General features: G+C 36.5%; 4 protein-coding genes across 4 annotated transcripts; 2 read left to right on the forward strand and 2 right to left on the reverse strand.

Annotated features, from left to right (window-relative positions):
• Window positions 1–519: 519 nt before the first annotated feature.
• Window positions 520–4,051, forward strand: LOC121971823. Its single transcript, XM_042523277.1, has 5 exons — window positions 520–730; window positions 887–1,113; window positions 1,259–1,335; window positions 1,442–2,849; window positions 3,174–4,051. The coding sequence occupies exons 2-5, from the start codon at window positions 948–950 to the stop codon at window positions 3,854–3,856; spliced, it is 2,334 nt and encodes a 777-aa protein (XP_042379211.1). The 5' UTR covers window positions 520–730; window positions 887–947; the 3' UTR covers window positions 3,857–4,051.
• Window positions 4,052–6,399: 2,348 nt separating this feature from the next.
• On the forward strand, window positions 6,400–7,061 carry LOC121971826 (metallothionein-like protein 2B). Its single transcript, XM_042523279.1, has 3 exons — window positions 6,400–6,603; window positions 6,691–6,747; window positions 6,829–7,061. Exons 1-3 carry the CDS (start codon window positions 6,476–6,478, stop codon window positions 6,929–6,931), a joined length of 288 nt encoding a protein of 95 aa, XP_042379213.1. The 5' UTR covers window positions 6,400–6,475; the 3' UTR covers window positions 6,932–7,061.
• A 2,112-nt stretch (window positions 7,062–9,173) lies between these two features.
• Window positions 9,174–13,322, reverse strand: LOC121971825 (DEAD-box ATP-dependent RNA helicase 17-like). The gene is made up of 10 exons (XM_042523278.1): window positions 13,097–13,322; window positions 12,949–13,021; window positions 12,745–12,854; window positions 12,462–12,605; window positions 11,964–12,072; window positions 11,409–11,770; window positions 11,250–11,323; window positions 10,801–11,102; window positions 10,476–10,719; window positions 9,174–9,841 (listed from the first exon to the last, which is right to left on the reverse strand). Exons 1-10 carry the CDS (start codon window positions 13,197–13,199, stop codon window positions 9,602–9,604), a joined length of 1,761 nt encoding a protein of 586 aa, XP_042379212.1. The 5' UTR covers window positions 13,200–13,322; the 3' UTR covers window positions 9,174–9,601.
• A 3,335-nt stretch (window positions 13,323–16,657) lies between these two features.
• On the reverse strand, window positions 16,658–17,809 carry LOC121972961. Its single transcript, XM_042524570.1, has 3 exons — window positions 17,208–17,809; window positions 16,982–17,141; window positions 16,658–16,900 (listed from the first exon to the last, which is right to left on the reverse strand). Exons 1-3 carry the CDS (start codon window positions 17,807–17,809, stop codon window positions 16,658–16,660), a joined length of 1,005 nt encoding a protein of 334 aa, XP_042380504.1.
• Between the last annotated feature and the right edge of the window lie 1,571 nt (window positions 17,810–19,380).

Here is a 19,380-nt window from a genome sequence, read left to right on the forward strand (position 1 = left end):
ATATTCTCATTCGTATTGTTTATTCGACACGAGGCGACTGAAAAAGTCAAACGAGTGGGATGGGTCCCACTTGCTGCATTTCTAGATGCGGTCGTTATCAATGTCTCTCGCATGTAGAATTGTTCAATAAGCTCAGTCAGCAGCCTCGACGCCCGCCTAATAACGTTGTTTCTCCTACCAACAGCTCTTTCTTTGACCATTCATTCATCCAATCTATAAAAGAATTTGGCCAAATTTTTTAAAAAAATATACTATTTCATATATATTTTAATTTACTGCAAAATTGCACTACGATATATTATTATAAAAAAATGATGAATAATAATAATAATGAAAAATAAGATCGGGCAGAGTGAGAGAGCATGCAGCTAAACAGAAGGCAGTTTTATCAGTTATACATCATCGTAGCTGAGCTACTGCGTTATATACTGCCAACAGACTGCTTGACTGACTGATATCGTAGTGTTCTTGGTTGGCATGCAATTCAGAGATATAAAATTCGTTGAAGACCACAGTGAAAAGTGATGAAAGTGAAATGTACGTTTCCAATACGAAAAAATCAACGCCGGAAAAAAAAAATCTCGTCAAATTTGGGGGAGGACCGGGAAGAGCACGCAATAAGAAGGACAGAATTCCAACTACGACCGCCCAGTAGAACACAAGCTGAAGCAGGTTCCCACTCTCTCACGCTCCTTCTTAATTCGCCCTCACCCGCCGCCCCCTCAAGCAGGTTCCTTTTTCTTTTTTGCTTTCTTTTTTTTCGATTCCACTGTTTCTTCGTTATTTTGATCGAAGATTCTTGTTTTTCAAATCAAAAAGGCTCGAGCTTTATGCGATTCCTATGATTTCTTGGCGATTTAGCTTGTTGGGTTCGCTTTCGTTCCAGGGTTTCCGGTTTCGGCGGACTAAACGGCAGATGCTTTGAGGGGAGAAATTAGGTATTTTTGATGGAGAATCTTTTGCAGCACCAGAACTCCACGGCCGTGTTCCAGAGGCACTACCGGAGCTGTGTGTGGGACTGGCCGCTGCGGATTTTCGACTTGCACCACCGGATCGGCGTCAGAAAGCTGCTCGACGACGGCAATCATCGCAGCGGCAGCAGACCTTCTGGGAGTGAGTCCTTTTTCAACACAGTTTCCGCAATTTAATCTTTGTTTTCCACTTTAGGGTTCTTCGATCCAATCACTTCCTCTAAAGCCTGAATTTTTAGATTCCCAACTCAATCTTATGCTTCTAATGTTTCCTAGTTTACTTGCAGGAGATAAGAACAAGAGGTTCTATCTGCCTCTGAGAGTAAATGAGCATGACAATGTGGATGATGAAGCAAGAGTCCCTGTGAGTTCTATTCTGTTCTATTTGCTTTTGATTTGATTCTACTCTAAGAGTATCAATCTGTTGGGATCAAATATCTTGCTTGCTTAGTTTGTTCTACATGCTCCAGATCTTAAACAAGGCCAACCAGCCAAAAAGAAGCTCAGGCAAGGCTCTTGTCAAATCTTTGATCGTAAAGAAACTATTTAGGAAGCATCTTCAGAAACAAAAGTCGGTGACACTGCGCTTAACGCGCACCAATTCCATTCATCGCTCGGACTACAACAACTATGTTCCTCCAGCTGAAAGCACAGAATCATCTAAAAGAAAGGAAACCAGGAGGAATGGCACCATCAAAGGTGTAAGTTTTGCTAGTCAAGCCGAGATCAAAGGTTTAGACGCACAAAATGAAGAAGTGGTGGAAGAATCAGTTGATAGGCTGGGAAGAGAAGCTAACAACATCCAGTCTCATGATTTTGCCAGAACAATGGAGCTATTTAGTGTACAGAATGAGTCATTCTCAGAAATGATTGATGATCCCGACACGTTGAAGAATGTCATGAAGGACTTTCGCAGGTCAAGTTCGCAGGAATATGTTGCCATGGCATCACCGAATCTCCTACAAAAGTCATTTAAGCATAGGATCGCTGAGCTTGATGAGCATACTGCTCATAATAGTTCAGATTTCTTGTCTAGATCATCTCTCGAGTCCCCAAGACAAGTTTATCATGTAACCGGTTCGAGTCATTCTAATAATGCTAATAGACATGTGAGAGATGCAATCGTTCGCAAGAAGGAGAACCGCCATGTTTCCATGGATGGACTTCTCCATAAGATCCCTTATGGTCAGACACTACCTGTAACTGGAGATGGCATGAAAGAGATGTTACTCCGATCTGCCTCAGCCAGATCTTACAGAGAAGGCAAAAGTGATAGTCCTGTTGCTCCTTCAGAAGTGCACTCTCAAAGATTTAGACGATCTCATTCACTTAGTGAGCCCTCAGATTTGTATCAACATACATTTAAGCCCAGTTCAACTGGAGAATCGAAAAGACTTTCGCAGAGTTTGATGCCAATTGAAGAGGATCATGGAACTATGTTGTTGAAACAAAGCACACCTAGTGATCCTTCAGGTATGGATGAGGCAGTTGACTTGGGAAATGAACTTCTGAATATCAAGTCCAGTTTTGAACTTGATACAACTCTAGCACAAACTTCAGTTGAAAGTGCTGATGCAACAATTGTTGGAGGACAGTTGCCAAGTATATCGAATGAACTCATAGACGATGAAATGAGCAGTGTTTCTGGTACATCTGAGACAAGTATTGGCTGCATCACGTTGCGTAAGCATGGGTCTAACATCGAGCTTCAAAAGTGTGATGTTGATGAAGTTTCAGATTCACCACAGATGCAAGATAGCTCTGTTGCAATTGAAGTGGATTCCATTGATGAGTCAATTACACCAAGCTCAACTTCTGTTATTGACTTGGATCCTAAAGTCGATCTTCTCAGACCAACAAATTTAGAGTTACCCCGAGGTAAAGTTTTGCCATTTATTGCATAAATATAAACAAAATAGGTTGTTGAAATTTAAAAGTAACATCCAGCAAACGTAAGTTATAAAGTTGAAGCTATTCATTGATTAGCTTGAACATTGGAGATACTGATTTAACTTGTGTTGTTATTTTTCTCGACTCTGGAACACGTTCAATAGAAGTAAACAAACAAAAAACTGAAAAGAATACGAGTATACGGAAGAAGATTAACATGTTACCTGCCATAGTTCTGATTATAAGATATTTATTGTCTTCTTCAGTGATCACTATTTGATTCAATTTCCTTTGTGATTTGGGTTTTAGCAGATCCAGAGACTGACACAGGGAGTCTACATGTCGATGGGCATGATTTTCTGGGAATAACAGACAATGAATTCAGCTTCAATATTATTCATGCGATGAGTGATGGCAGCCAGAGTTATGATGAAAGAAAGCCAAAAAGTTTTGTGGTTGATGACAAATCTCAAACTCACCTTGATCGTGAAGCTGATGCTGATTTCGACTATGTCAGAAATGCATTGACAAAATCTGGTATCATTGGTATTGAGTATGCTGGAGCACAGCTAGTTGGCCCTTTACTTTCTCAAGAGTCGTGTGAGCCATCTGATTATCTTGAGTTTGCATCGTATGAATCTTCAGATGTTTCTCCTCATCACCAGCTCCTATCCGATATGATCAATGAGATCCTATTGGAACTATATGAAAGATTCTCATTCCAAAGCTGGTTCTCACACTTCGACTCCCAGCTTAGAACACTGCCAATGGAGTCCAATGTGCTTGGGGAGGTCTGGAAAAAGATCACTATACATCTTAATTCACAGTCACAACCAAATCTCATGTGTCAAGATTCTGTGGCTCAAGATTATGTCAAGGATGATGGATGGTTGAATTTTCGACCTGATGCGGTTTCTCTTGGTGTTGAGATAGAGAGCTTTGTATGGGATGAATTATTAGAGGAGTTATCTTTTGAATATCTGGAAGATATCTGAAACCCTCTTTTCATTTCTTCCCATTGTAGCTGTTTGCAATCATTCTCTATGGTTACAAGTTTCTCTGAGTGAGGCCATAAAAATGTCTGCCTACAACAGAAACTATTTCGATAGTTCATATTTGTACAGTGTCAAAATTCTTGTATTGTATGCTTTGTTCTTTGGCAATGGATAAAATACGTTTGTTGTGGAGGATGACAAAGTGTTTTGGGCAAATGACAGGTGAGTGTGATTTTAGCAAAGCGCAGTGGGTTTACCCGATAAAGGCCTCTTTGGTGATATGGAAAGGCGGCGCATTGTGTGTCAAGAAAGCATTGATGATTTGTTGAATGCCGAGAAAGGTGGTGCATTGAATTGAAGTTTTAACATTGCACATGGTAATACAATTGAAAATCCTAGTTTTGATGTTCAAAGAATGTCAAGTAGCAAATTTATCAACCAATTGGTAGTTGGAATGAAGATTCATGTTATAGATATCTCAGATCTTAGTTCAATTATGAATCAAGCATCAAGCCGGAAGTACATGAAGAGATTTCATCCCGATATTGATTTGTATGTGGACTAGTTAGATGCAATAATCTAAGATCAAAATGATTGTCCTTTTCTAAAAAAACAAACACTACGGTGTCGATGTGAACAATGGAAAAATGCTAATTAACAAAAAGATTTAGAGGAAGAAGTTGTAGAAAGAAGTCATGTAGCTGAGATAGAGAGTAAAGAAAAGAATTTGTCTTTGGGAAATATGATAAAAGGATTGGTAGTTGAAGACCTCACTGATTAGAGAGGGAAAAAAAATTGCCCTTGGAAAGACAAGTATTTGCTATAGTAATCGTGTTAACAATTACTATCTATCACTAAAGATTTGATTTTCATCTTGTTCTCCAAGGAGGGAATGATAACCCTTATCAAAGGAACTTTCTTTTGCAGCTGTCTTCTTAGTTGAAGCAGGGTGCATAGGGTTACAACTTTTTGAGTGGCTAAAGTGAAAGTTGAGAACTTCTTGTATGTGCTTGCCTTCTTCTCCTTGCAAGTCAAGACGCTAGTGGCCTCCATCTTCTTTAGGAGCTCGTAGACAAACTCCACTTCAAAAATGGTAAAGAGTAGAAGATAATTTTTGAAATAAGTGTATTTTGTTTATAAATATCTAAGTTAGGTATACTTTATATGTATTCTATAGAGTTTGAGTGTGACTTAGTAAAGTTTGTCATTTAAAAAAAATATATAGTTGGAATTGGAAAACAAGAATATAGCAAATATTACAATTGTTCCATGCATTCAAATCTTTGAAATCAATAAGATCTTGATTGTTTAATCTGAAGGAATATTTAATCAAACAAGTTGAAGCCTAAAAGCTCTTTGCAGAATATATATCTGCTAAAGCTTCTACTAGTGATAGAGGTCACAATACTTTCATGGAATGTGTGCTGGCCTTTTTGAACGAATCAGTGCAGCACATGATTGATGGAGAGGAAAAGTGAAGTGTGCACCATCAATGGATAGAGTTTGTGGGAGAGAAGAAACTCTTTGGCACCATCAATGGAAGGTAGCATAGACAAGAGTCATTTCTCCTTCTCAAGGTCTTCATTATTGGAAGCACAATCACTCTTTTGCAAATATATCATTGCCTTTCATACATCTAGTAAGACATCAAGTATAACCACCATCTAGGAGTGGTGGTTTTAATAAAGACTTTCTATAACACGATTACTGCTCAATACAATCTTTGTATCTTCTTATATTATAATGTGCTCCTAAGAATTGAATTAATATTTATCCTATCAAGATGTGTCCAAGTGTTTATTCAATTAGATTTCAGTATGCATAAATCCAATTTAAGTGTTCTCTTGAATCGGTTTGCAATACTTTTCTCCCTTTTATCAATACTCCTTTATAAGTCAAGAGTGTATTGACAATAGATCAGAACTATAGGGAGCAAAGTGAGAATTGCAAAACTCTAAGGGGCATTTTGAAAATTCAAAAAACAATTCAAGCGGCACAATTTTATTTCTATCAGCCCTCTAATTTATTTCATATCAATCAGTTCCATGTTAGAGGAACATGTTCTCCAGATGAACATATCAATCTTTGCATATGTTCTTGGTGATCTTATACTATATTTCAAATTTATTAGTAGAATCACGAAAAAAATCGTTTACCTCCAGGATTAATCAGGTGATTTGGACTTTAAAAAAAAACCCAAACACATTTGAGAAATGCTTCAATCAGATTCAGAGCCAGGAAAATTAAAGTCAGAGCCAGCACTGTATAACATGTCATTCATACCCAGAGTGTTGTACTGTGGTGAGGATGAGATTCCTCTCTCGCTCGCCCTCAACCATCCAGTGTGACCTTCAAGGTCCTACACATATATGCTTTCCTCAGCTGCAATGATAAGGGCAATAATTGTTGGGTTGACACTGAGAACTGAAGGAATTGTTCTTTCTCTACTACTTTATCCCACGGTAGGAGAGAGGAGGTGGTGGTGGTGGCTCTTTCACCATCAGTCGATCCACTCAGACTGATTCAGTAACACTGCTTTAATTTGTCTGTGCTGGGCACTTTACTTTACTTTGACAACTATTGCAAGAGGCCTATAAAAAGGGTGCATCTTGCTCCACCATGATCACACTTCTCTCAACACTTGTTCAGGCAAACCAAGCTCTCTTCTCTACTAGCAACGACATGTCTTGCTGCGGCGGAAACTGTGGCTGTGGCTCGAGCTGCCAGTGCGGCAATGGCTGTGGAGGGTACGAGTTCTAATTAGTCATCTGAAAAAAAAAAAGAAGACTTTAGCAATTAATTTTCACGTAACTAATTTTGATCCTCATGACTAGGTGCAAGATGTACCCGGACATGACTGGGGAGACTGCTGCAGCAATTGTCCACGAGGGGTCTCTCTCTCTCTCTACTCTTTCTCACTTGTCTCTATGAAGAAAGCTAACGCAGGGATGATGTTTGTGGTAATGCTGCAGGAGGAGCATGGAGATGGCGGCTGGGTCTGAAGGCGGAAACTGTGACTGCACCAAGTGCCAATGCGGCAGCAGCTGCAGCTGCGCTTGCTGCGACTGCACCTGATCGGCACTAGCCGACGTAACCCATGAATGAGCATGGAAATAATTAAATAAAAAGAGGACCAGCATGTACTAATCACTACCATGTAATATTGTTAGTCCTGCTTGATTAATTAAGTAGCACTATTATCGTATAGCTTTTCTTAACTAGCATTTTGTTGCACTAATCACAAATGGCAACTTAGACTAGGTAAAGCCTGCTAAAGTTGATTTCAGTGGGCTGTGATTCTTTGACATCACCCTTTTATAAGAATTTGGTTATCCTCTACAATTAACTAAAGACATTTTGAAGCTTGTTTGTAGAAGATCAGTTATATGATATATATAAAAGAGGGAATAGTGTATGGAAAAATAGAAGGATGTCCACCAACATTGAGTCCAGCTAAAGTGAGAGGGGTGTGCAAAACAAGGAATTTAAATATCACTATCCTCAAAAAAGAATGAAGTATAAAGCTCAGGTAAAGAGAGAATTATATGTCACTTTAGCAAGCTTTTAGAAGCTTTGAGCAGTTTTAGCATTTTCTTAGAGGAGTTTTAGGAATATTTTTGTCCAACCTTTTTTGGGCTCAAAACTCTCCATTACTCATGTAAAAAGACCTATCATTGAAAGCCAGCATTTACATTACCAATTGATGATGCTTAAAAACACAAGCCCCAAGATTACATTTCACTTGCATAATATCTCACACAATCATGCCTCCAGATCTATGTTCCCCCAATGTTGTTCGCCCTATGGTTTAGGGTTCACCTTGCTAGGACTACGACCTAGCAAATGCACTAAACTCCTCAAACTTTACTCATTGCATTTGACTCTCTATGCCTTTGAGAGTCCACCTCTCTAGGTATCTGGTTCATCTAATGTATTAAAAACTCTCAGCTTGTTTTATGTCATCCAATCTTCTATGCCTTTTAAGTTCACATCCTACTAAACCTCTAATCCGCACACAATCTCTATACTGCATTTACTTCCCTCCATATATATGGGACTGGCACTAGAGGAACCGTTAAGATAACGGATCTATCTTTTTTTTCTATACTTTTATTTTTAACCATTTAATGCTCCTCACTTTATAGTGTCCTCCAACACTCAGTTCATATCTTTGTATCATTGATCATAAACCAACTCGACCTCACTCACTCGACTAGCTCAGCGAGCTCTTTGTGCACCATATCTAACAAGTTATACACACATGATGCAAACATCAAAAACACTTGAAAAATTAACTTAAATTCTTTGTTAAACACATCAAAATAATCTAATCAAACATAACCATTGAGAGCATTATTCCTCCAACAATTAACTTGAAAATAGAACTTGTACTACAATCCATTCACCATGAATTACAACATGTTGAAGTTGTACAAAACTGCTAGAGATTTTTTTATTATAGTAACAAAAGTTAAAGTCGAGAATCAAAGGAAGTTTAAGTATAATATACATTCCGGGGCAAATGCCACCAGAGGGAAAAGACAAAGGCGGTTCAAGTGGAAGGGCAAGGATTCCTCTTCTCATCCTTTCTAGTGGATTCAAAAATAAATTTTTTAAAAAAATCCAAGCATAAGACAAAAGAGGCCAAACAAGATGGGCTGGTATTGTTTGAGTTTTCGCATTTGACATAAAAACCTATTGTTTGTCATTGTCCTCTAGGTTTATTGTAGCATTAGGAAATTATTATTATATTATGTTTTTTATCTTGACATTTCTACATATCATGTGGAAATAAAACGACTCGAAATTAGCAATCTAGATAAAGTCTATCCTTGGTAATATCAACTTGACCATATAAACAAGAGTCTCATTATCAAATATAATTGTTAGATTTACTAATTATATGATGAACACATGAAACTGAAAATTGTCATGAATTATATTAAGGAACAATCAATGTTTTAGTTTGATTTCACTATCACATTCATCACTCAAAATCATTTGAAATTTTCTAAATATTTATAAAGTTTGCGCTCAAAGTTCAATTCCGTCCAACTCTTATTAGTTAAGCTGACTAGACAATGAATCAATGAATCAACCATACCATATCGATATAGTTTTTTCTTGAAAATATTCTGGCAGAAAGAGTTATCAAATATTTCCAAGATAGACCTCAGTTATCTTTACTTACCAAGTAATTTCAAAGTCCATGATAATAAGGTGTAAACAACACGCATTAAAGATTTGATAATTAAGAATTTAGTGTGAAGATGAATTACACTGATTTGTGTATACACTAACAATGCACAAGGCTATGGAACTAGAATTTATCGCAGACACCTTACAAGTGCAATCATCCAACTCAGTCACAGAATGAACATAATTTAGTCAGAAACTTAGCAAGCAAAAACCCCTAGTGCACAGGAGGGAAGAACTGAACACCATATGCATCAAAGATGACAACTAAGACGCAAACCTTTTGTTATCAATTAGGATCCCATAGTGGTCAGTCGCTGTAATCAGATCTGATAATATATGGTATCTCAGTAATTGTTCCATATCTGCAAAAGTGGGCCGCTACCCATCAAGAAGGTTCTTTTGTTGGGTGGCTACAGTATAGTTTTGACATCAAGCGACAAGTTGAAAACATTGTGACCTTAAAAATCCAACTGGTTTGCAGTATAACAGTTCATCACTTTATCCTTCGGTATAAAAGATAGCAAGAAAAACTTGCACTGATCGTTATCAGGAGGTTTTCCTTCTTTTGGATGAGTTGATCTTCAGCCCATACTTCTTCCTTTTCTTTGCTTCATTCTTGTGAGATCCTCCGACCCATGAGGGTTGATCCTTCAGCCCAAAACTTCTCGCCACATGACCCAAATGAAGTTTTTTTACCAAAAAAATTCGTTTCAGCTCACCTCGATGAGCAGTGTATGCACGAACCCAGGAACAAAATGCATTCCTTGCTAACTTATTCAGCTTAGCCTAAAAAAATTTAAAAATGAAAGTAGAAATCATAAAGAGAAACAATTCACAAAGAAAAGCTCATGTTGAAGTGAGAAATAAATTCTATTTTAACCAGACATATGGTGAACAAGTCAAAGTAAAAATGAACCAGAAGCAAAGTAAAGCAAACATTATGGAAAATGATTTAGATGATGAGATGCAGTAGAGCAATCCTATTAACAATTTTTTAAACAATTCATTCCAAGAATTCCACAATAGAATAGTTCTTGGTCCAGTATTTAAACAAATGATTCCATGATCTATGTACCCAAGCCCAGATAGTTGGAACTAATACAGCTTAATGATGATGACTAAGTTTCTGAAAAACAGCTAGCACCCTAAGTTAAATTGATGCATCATTTCTGGGGGGAAAAACCTAGTAATTAAGTTAAATAATGGTCTATTTTCTTTATCTTTTCAGATTAATGATTATCTAACTGGTAAATTACCAAAGGCAGTGACAGATATGCAATATGTTCAGGGAAAAAGGTAAAATATGATGCAAGAAAGTGCAATTGTCTTTTAACAAAAAATCCATTCAAAAATCAATACCAGAATTATTCTTTATAAAATTTTAAAGATAAGTTGTTTATGACAAATGAACAGCTATTACCTCGGTGGAAATGAAAGTTTCCAGAGCCTTCTGCAGAAACAATACCCAAGGATGTGTTTCTAAAGAGATCGACTTCTTGTAAAAATTCTTGCCGTGCAATGCGAATCCATCTAGACACCTTTGAATTTGATATTCTTCCAGTTTAACTCCATGATGTTGCAAATCATGTAAATAATCCATTTCAACGGGCTGAAGAAATAGCAAAGCTTCACCTTTCTCCCTCAATCGTGCTGTTCTTCCAACCCTACAAAAGAAAGGATAATCGAAATACATTAGCGATTGACAATTTATTCCATAGCAAACAACTAAAAAATATCTCCAATACCTGTGCACATATTCAGAAGCTTCGCCTGGCGAATCATATTGGATAATACACCTGACCTTAGGAATGTCCAAACCTCTAGCAGCGACATCTGTACACAATAATAGTGCTTTCTTTTCAACATTAAATCCTTGAAATGCTTTTCTGCGATTATCATGTTCCATATTCCCATGCAAATGGAAGGTCGTACAACTGACAAATTTTTGCTCTTTCACCTCTTGTAGTGAACTAGGAGACCATTTAAACTCATTTATAAGAGCATAATGGAAATCCACTGCATCACATGTTGAAAAGAAAACAACAATCTGCAAAATGATCCTGTAAGCAAATACTGCAACATAAACTGAACAATGCAAACAACAATCATTGAAAGAAGACCAATAATCATGCACGTTCGCAGTGCAACATAGCATCTAACAATTACAAAAAAGAATTATCAGCACTAAAATCACCTTCTGGGAGGTTTTTCCTTCAAATAAAGACCTTAGGATGGAGAGAAGAATCACAAGTCTTGAACCACTAGGGACTACATGGGACACCAAGCAATTAGATTTTGACATAAGCATATTTACAGTTGAGACAATAACAAGTGGATTATGTCGAAAGCATACCTCTGACATATTTTTGAACTAATTGAGAAGGTAGGTTATAATTTTCTACTGTCTGACTTGCAAATCCATCATGGATTTTCAAATCTCCATCAATAACATATGCTGAAGTGACATTACCAACTGAAAGTGTGTGTGCAATGTGAGAATTATTCTGATCCATGCCGATCATGATTGGGTTCTCTAAGCTGATATTGGCTAAATGGTTCACCTTTTCATTCAAGGTTGCTGAAAGAAGCAAGTTCTGCCTGGAACATTTGACAGAGTTGGAAATTTTTCCGTTTGACGGGATATGATTGATTTGTCTTGAACCCAAAATATCTAGAATCTCTTCTACTGCTTTTCCAAATCCCAGTTCAAGAATCCTGTTTGTGAAGGAGTCAAAACAGAAAACAGTTATGGAAAGTGGGAGTAGAGTGAAGCAGAATTTCTTGTGCAAATATTTACAGAAAGTTAAAGGAACAATCAGGTTTGTGAGTCATTAGCAATGCTGAATAAAACTTGAAATACAAATTTATTAACAAAGCTTTACACGGGTTGCTAAAGCAGAATTTGTACCTGTCTGCTTCATCAAAGACTATCCAGCGTAATTTTGTGTGTTGAAATGATGATGTATTCTTTAGGTGATCCAGCAGACGCCCAGGGGTTGCAATTAGAATGGATATTCCTGCACATATCATATCAACCAAAATTACTGACAGAATCCAGTATTAGAATATCAACATTGTTTTTCAAATATAAATATACATGGGTATATAAATGAGTCACAAGGAGTGACTGAAGGAAGCCACTTCTAGTACACACATAATTACTCGCATCTTCACACTCTGCCATCAAATTGAACATTTCTATATGAAATTACAACTTCAACATGTGAAATCTCCTTCAGTAAGATAAAAAGTATTATTAACCTATTTGGCAAAACCAAATAACTAATCAGTTAAAAGTACCAAAATAGATTTGATTGCCCAGAAATTTCATGCATACAAAACATAAATTACTTTGTGCGATCCCAAAAACAAATGATAATAATTATAATAGGGGAAAAAATCATACCTTTGCGCAACCTGGCCTTCTCTTTTGCCCTGTTCTCCCCGCCCATAATATAACCTGGAACTATCCAATGAAAACAGTGCAGCAATTTCTGCAGAATTTCATAAACCTGCATACAAAGCTCTCTCGTTGGTACAAGTACCAACGCTGTTATCATTTCAGTCAATTAATCAAGGGGAAAAGAAATAGAAATGCCCTCAACACATCAATTTCATTAAGAAGCAAAAAAACAATGGAAACGAAACATAATAGGGGGAAAAATCATTAAGCGAAGAAATCGCTGTACCATATGTTCCGTCAGAACGCTGAATCCGAGGTTCATACGTCTGAAGGAGATGAACAATCGGCGCAAGGTACACGATTGTCTTGCCAGTTCCAGTGGCGGCATTAACAAGTCTAGTATTTTCGAGTAAAGGAAAACCAAGGAGAACAGAAAAACTATCTCAATAGATGCTAAAAAACGGATCAAAAGAAGCGCCGATCAGGATACGAATGCCGACCAGAGATTACAACTGGAATCGCCTGCGCCTGAATCTTCGTGGGAACTTGAAACCCCATTTTATCTGACAAGGAGAACCGATCATCAGTAAGCATACGGAAGATGGGGATGAGATGAGAGGAAGAGAAAAGATAGGGACCCCGGAGGTGTTGGCACAACGTAGGATGGAGGCCAAGGTCATCAAAAGAACACGAGGCGAAGAGGCCTCCGCCGGCTTGCGGCTTCTGTTCTCCCGCTTCCATGCCGCCGTTACTCTTCGCCGTCGCCGTCGCTAAGCCTAGGGTTTGTAGAGATGCAAAACCCTCGTCGAAAAGCGCCTGAATGAAACATAGCGTGGCGCTTACATTATTGCTAAACCTACCCACTCCGTCGGAACGTGGTGTGTCTAATAATATTTTTAAAGTAAATGTATTTGGTAATTACAAAGTAATGGAAAAGGTAAAGTTTGGATAATTTTATCAAAATTGCATTTAACTTTTTAAAAAAAAATAAAAATTGCACCAATATATTTTTAATATAAAATTATTATAAAAAATCTTAGTCCTTGGTCTAATCTTACCGTCCGCCGAGCTAAGTTTTAGGATGTTCAAGTTGTTAATATCTCGAGTAGTTTTAATATGGTCAACTGAGTTAAGATAGGTCATATATTTATTTGATGTCTTCTGTCTAAGTGTACAAGAACTTAGAAGCACAAGAAGTCAAGCGAAAGACGTAACTAGCGAGAATGACAGTACGGGAGAGAGTCGACGGACTCGGTGTGTCTAAGGAACAAGGCGCTGGGAAGAGTACGCTGGCGGACGAGAAAAAGGAACGTGACGTTTCTAAGGGATGAGAAGCCGGAGCAGAAAAATGCTCAAGAAGATCGAAAAATGGATTTGGTGAGCCCCATTCCAGATGACCGAGATCACATAAGCGAGCAGAACAAGAGCAAGAGCCCGGACCTGGCCCGGACGCCCGAACCCTCGAGGCCAATTAGAGTGCCCAGAGCTCGCGCCCTGGCTGAGGGCTGGTTCAACCCGTTCCGGGCGCTCGGACCTAGTCCAAGCGCCCGGAAAATGAAACTTATCCATCGTCGAGCTGTCGTGATCCATTGCGACGTGGATAAAATTTTATCCATACCCAGACATCCGGATCAGGGCTATAAATACAACCTTAATCTTAGTAGTTCAGAATCATTTGTACTCGAGTTTTTTTACTGTTCTACTGCTTTGATTGTGTACTTCCAACGTTTGTAAGAGGCTTCTCCAACTATGACGAAAGGAGAATTTGATTAGTATTTCAAAGTTTTGAATTAACAACATTTTCAGTTGTAACTAAGTAAAATCGACAACCTCTTTCGTTTAATTAGTTTATCAATTATTTTTATACAAGTGTTTTAATATTTCAAAAGATCAAGAAAGATTTCATTTTCTTTTTGAAAGGCAATTCACCCCCTCTTACCAACCGCACGGGTCCTAACACAAGTTTATTTGATAAGGTAATCGAGCCGAGCCGAGTCCAGTTTAAAATAAATCAACCCTTTGAAATGATTGTTCAAGTTTGGCTTAGTTTATTTTTTATGAACTTAAACTTGTTTGAAGCTTGGCTTGAGTTTGGTTCATTTAGATGTTATTGAGTTCTCAATTCAAACTTGGCTTGAGCTTAGTTCGAGCTTGGTTCGTTTAGATGTTAGTTCGAGCCTAGTCCGGGCGCCCGAACCCCTGGGGCCAGCTAGGGTGCCTAGAGCTCGCGCCCTGGTTGAGGACTGGTTCAGCCCGATTCGGGCGCCCGGACTATAAAACTTATCCATATCGAGCTGTCGTGATCCATTATGACGTGGATAAAATTTTATCCATGCCCAAACATCCGTATAAGGGTTATAAATACAACCTTAATCCCAGTAGTTCAGAATCATTTGTACTCAAGTTTCTTTACTGTTCTACTACTTTGATTGTGTACTTCCAACGTTTGTAACAACCTTCTCCACCTACGATGAAAGGAGAATTTGATTAATACTTCAAAGTTTTGAATTAACAACATTTCTGTTTGTAACTAAGTAAAATCGACAGCCTATTTCGTTTAATTAGTTTATCAATCATTTTTATACAAGTGTTTTAATATTTCAAAAGATCAAGAAAGGTTTCATTTTCATTTTGAAAGACAATTCACCCCTTCTTACCAGCCGCACGAGTCCTAATACAAGTTTATTTGATAAGGTAATCAAGTCAAACCGAATCCAATTTAAAATAAACTAAACCTTTGAAATGATTGTTCAAGTTTGGCTTAGTTTATTTTTTATGAACTTGAGCTTGTTTTAAGCTTGGCTTGAGTTTAGTTCATTTAGACGTTATTGAGTTCTCAATTCAAACTTGGCTTGAGCATAGTTCGAGCTTGATTCGTTTAAATGTTATCGAGCTCTCAGTTCAAGTTTATTTGATTGTTTGAAACTTTTAGTTATTTGATTAGTTATTAAATTTAATAATTCAAAATTATTTATTTGTTTATTTTATTATTTATTTAGCATATTGATAAGGTTTTTATTAATGAACATTATTCACAAACATTGTTCATGAACGTTAACGAACTAAATATATATATGTTCAAACTTATTTATTTAATTGAACGAGTTATTCAAATTTATTTATTTAATTAATCTGGTATATATTAAATAAATATAAATAAATTTTTATCAAATTAAATATTAAATTTATTCACAAATGAATAATTCATTTATCATCCTACGTCCGCGGACGACATGGCTATAAGTGACTACAGTCAATTGTAAAATTGCGACCAGCGGTCACGGTGGAGGGAGAACACAGGGCGAAGAGACCTTTATGGTTATCACTTGTTTTGTTTTTTAACCATTTGATTTGATTGGCTCAGTATCATAAAAATTTCTATGGATTTTCAAGGATAAATCTCGAAAGCGTCTAGCAACTGTGTTGTTAGCGACCTCCACAATTTTCGTTGTTCCTACTTCCTATAAAATCGTTCCAACTCTAAATCCAATATTCCACTTTGGAGGCAAATTCCTACATTTCTTCACTCATAAATACTTCGGCTAGCTTATGGTCGTTCAACTGAGTTTCCTAATAAATTCAACGCCGACATATATCTGTGATATTGCTTGTCTTCTTAGCCTTTCTTCCGTTAGAGCATCCACAATGCTCTAGTATTATAACACCCACCACCTCATCAAAAAGCATGGGGTTCACTGTCACATACTCGTTATAACAATATTCTTCTTTCACCCACATTCATTTTAAAGTTAATATTCATTATTCATGGGGTTCACCGTCCACTCACTCATTTTAACATTATACCATATTAAATTAATATGTTTTAAAATATTTAAATTATTATTATTATTTGTAATAATAATCTTACGTTTAAAAATATAATTTTATTATTTTTCAAAAATAATATTAATTTTTAAATATATTTATTAAATAAAATAGATGTTTGTGAGAAAACGAAATTACAATGTTAAGAAAACGAAATTATAAAGTTGGGAAAACGAAATTACAACTGAACACTTAAAATTATAAAGTTGGGAAAACGAAATTACAACTAGTTGTAACAGCTAGTTTCCAACGACTTGTTTATAACGACTATTTTACAAAATTATAATAATTAAAAATCACATTAATCTAAATGAGAAATACAATAATTAGACATTACAATCACTCGAAAATATAATAATACTAGAAAATGAACGTTAAGTAAATAATTTAGATATTCCATTTTGACCTAATATCCTTGCATAGGCATTCATGTATGATAACTGCTCCTTTGTCATCTGCGAGGTGTCTTTGTTCAATATTTCGTACTCCTTCAATTCCAAGCGACGATTCTTAGCTTCAGATTTGGACAATGTAGTTTTTGCCTTAATCTCCTCTACTTCGAATTGTTTTTGTTTCAAATCGACTTCGGATTTCTTCACGCTTGTGTACTCAGTGAACTTTGTGATAATATTGTTATAGTTTACTATCAGATCCTCCATGGTCGATTTTACTTTGTCTTTTCCCTTTCTTTTTGTTACCTTTTGCCCCATTGGACGAGTATCTTCATAATCCAGGTCTATACTCACATCTTGGTTGGAGGAGGTGTTGCTTGCTCCCGACTCTGAGGTCCTCGTCTTCTTTGTCGCCACAAAGTGATCAGTGGACTGTGGAGTAAACATTGGACTGTCTTTAACAATTCTTCACACATGTTCGAGATTGAATGCAACACCATTGTTTTCGGATAGATATTTTTCATACGCAAACCTCAATATATCTTCATCACTGTGACCACTTTGATATGAACTATAAATATTATTGTAATTTGTGTTGAATCGATATACCTTCTTTTGGATTGTATTGTGCCAATGTGACCGTATAACATTTGCACTTCTGATGTTTGAACCTAGGGGAAGATTCTCATTGTAGTAGCTTGCAACTCGTCCCCAAAAAGCATCCGCCTTTTGATCATTGTCGATTATTGGATCATCACTGATAGTGACAAAACTTCTCGCTAAGACCTCGTCTTCAACTTTTGTCCAACTTGAACGCTTTCTTGTACCCTCAGCATTTGAAACCGCCTTTTCTAAATCAACCACCTCAATTGGGGATTCACGGTCGGAAAGTTGAGTCTCCGGAACAAAAGTCGGAGTTGCAGGTTCATTCGACATCGAAGGAGTGAAAGACATACCAGTTGTATGCGGGGTACCATATCCATGAACAACCGACGACGTGAAATACAGATGACTCATGTTTTGCCAATATTCGGCTGGAAGCAGTTGATGTGGACCTCGAGGGGCATAATTCAGATGATCCATAAAATTTCCAAAACCTTGGAAATTTTGAAGATTTTGTGGAGGAAACGACATATTGGGAAATGGATGTGGGTATTGATAATTTGGTAGAATTTGTGGATTTTAGGAAGATGAATATTCTTGCGAGTTGTTTGTAGAATTCAAGAAATCTGTAAAAAATGCCCTATTATTTTCATCCATTTCGGATAGAAAATAAGATGGTAAAAACTTGAAAAAAATAAATGGGGAGAGAATTTAGAGAGTAGAATTGAAAGAGTAATGAGTTGGAATGAAAATATGTGTGCATATTGATGGTTATTTATAGATGAAATTTCGAACTAGCCGTTAAAAAATAATCGTTAAATAACTAGCCGTTATTTAATTTTTAATTTAAAAATTTACATTTAAAAAAGTAATTATTAAAAAAAGCCGTTATTTAACAATTTTTTATTAAAAAAAGCCGTTACATTTAAAATTAGCCGTGATTAAAAAAAAAAAGTTTACACATGAGGTGGGCCAAGGCCCACCCCATGCAACTTGAACGCGTTAAAGTGATTAATTTTAACGCGAGAACTTGCAACGCCGCGTTAAAGCTACAGTATTGTTATAACACAGCTTTAACGCGGCGTTGCGGATGCTCTTAAAGTTTACGGATGCCAAACCCGCATCCAAAAGCATCATTTGAAAGGATAAATATAAGAGCATTTCACACGGTGATTACGTCATTATTGACATGATTACATAAGCCAGCTAGGTTTGTCCCAAATAATGATGTAGCAAATATGTTAAATAGTTAATCAAATAATCTAAGGTCAGTCTTTCACTTCTCGATTTATTTTCATGATCAGTGAGAAATTTTCATAGATCGGATTACTTATTTTCATAATTAAATTAATCATATATATATATCAGTGCCCAAAACATAGTTGAGTTGGTCATCGCATTGTAAATTTATATAAATTGATAAGGGTTGATTTCTAACGAAACTGACAGAAATACCTTCCTATGTTGTGACCTACATATGACTATGACACCAGTCATATATGGGGCGCATGAGGTCAGTATATAACATTTTAATAAAATCAATGAAATATATACTTGTCATTTACGGATTTACGGGCCTATATCTTATAATGAGACAGATGATATATACTGGACCATTTGAGATGAGTAATATCATATCTTACTCCAATCAATGAAATATATATATCTTATAAAAAATCCATGAATATATATATATATATATATATATATATATATATATATATATATATATATATATATATATATCAGGAATGTTATGCTAGCGTATATGTCCTCCCACATAGAGGATCACTCTGTTAACCGAATGATCTCTATAATTTATTTTTCTTTTAATATGCGTAAGCAGTCATAGAGGGATATGTTATTCACTATTCTAAAGGTTAATAACCGTCCATGATTTATCTCCTCTATGTTGACTCTAGGACAGATTGACGAGGACGCTAAGGACGAACATATTCATCTTTTGTCATCATGAACAATCATAGAGAGCCCTCGGGTAAGGGTTATTAGCTTTTATCATCAATCAACAAACTCTCATGGATTAATATAATTTGCACCTATATGAGAATTATAATAAATTTTAAGATCAATTTGTAGTTGAT

This window comes from Zingiber officinale, chromosome 4A (genome assembly GCF_018446385.1).
Source record: "Zingiber officinale cultivar Zhangliang chromosome 4A, Zo_v1.1, whole genome shotgun sequence".
NCBI classification, from domain to species: Eukaryota; Viridiplantae; Streptophyta; class Magnoliopsida; order Zingiberales; family Zingiberaceae; genus Zingiber; species Zingiber officinale.

What these genes read in the sequence shown, in the direction of transcription:
- LOC121971823 (XM_042523277.1), top strand. Translation starts at nt 948, where the DNA reads ATGGAGAATCTTTTGCAGCACCAGAACTCCACGGCCGTGTTCCAGAGG. An exon ending in CGGCAGCAGACCTTCTGGGA is followed by an intron (nt 1,114 to 1,258) that starts GTGAGTCCTTTT and finishes GTTTACTTGCAG; the next exon opens with GAGATAAGAACAAGAGGTTC. An exon ending in ATGATGAAGCAAGAGTCCCT is followed by an intron (nt 1,336 to 1,441) that starts GTGAGTTCTATT and finishes TACATGCTCCAG; the next exon opens with ATCTTAAACAAGGCCAACCA.
- LOC121971826 (XM_042523279.1), top strand. Translation starts at nt 6,476, where the DNA reads ATGATCACACTTCTCTCAACACTTGTTCAGGCAAACCAAGCTCTCTTC. An exon ending in TGCGGCAATGGCTGTGGAGG is followed by an intron (nt 6,604 to 6,690) that starts GTACGAGTTCTA and finishes CCTCATGACTAG; the next exon opens with GTGCAAGATGTACCCGGACA. An exon ending in GCAGCAATTGTCCACGAGGG is followed by an intron (nt 6,748 to 6,828) that starts GTCTCTCTCTCT and finishes GTAATGCTGCAG; the next exon opens with GAGGAGCATGGAGATGGCGG.
- LOC121971825 (XM_042523278.1), bottom strand. Translation starts at nt 13,199, where the DNA reads ATGGAAGCGGGAGAACAGAAGCCGCAAGCCGGCGGAGGCCTCTTCGCC. An exon ending in GTTGTGCCAACACCTCCGGG is followed by an intron (nt 13,022 to 13,096) that starts GTCCCTATCTTT and finishes TCTCCTTGTCAG; the next exon opens with ATAAAATGGGGTTTCAAGTT. An exon ending in GCTTCTGAATATGTGCACAG is followed by an intron (nt 10,720 to 10,800) that starts GTATTGGAGATA and finishes TTTCTTTTGTAG; the next exon opens with GGTTGGAAGAACAGCACGAT.
- LOC121972961 (XM_042524570.1), bottom strand. Translation starts at nt 17,809, where the DNA reads ATGTCGTTTCCTCCACAAAATCTTCAAAATTTCCAAGGTTTTGGAAAT. An exon ending in AGTGATGAAGATATATTGAG is followed by an intron (nt 17,142 to 17,207) that starts GTTTGCGTATGA and finishes ACATGTGTGAAG; the next exon opens with AATTGTTAAAGACAGTCCAA. An exon ending in CTCGTCCAATGGGGCAAAAG is followed by an intron (nt 16,901 to 16,981) that starts GTAACAAAAAGA and finishes ATTATCACAAAG; the next exon opens with TTCACTGAGTACACAAGCGT.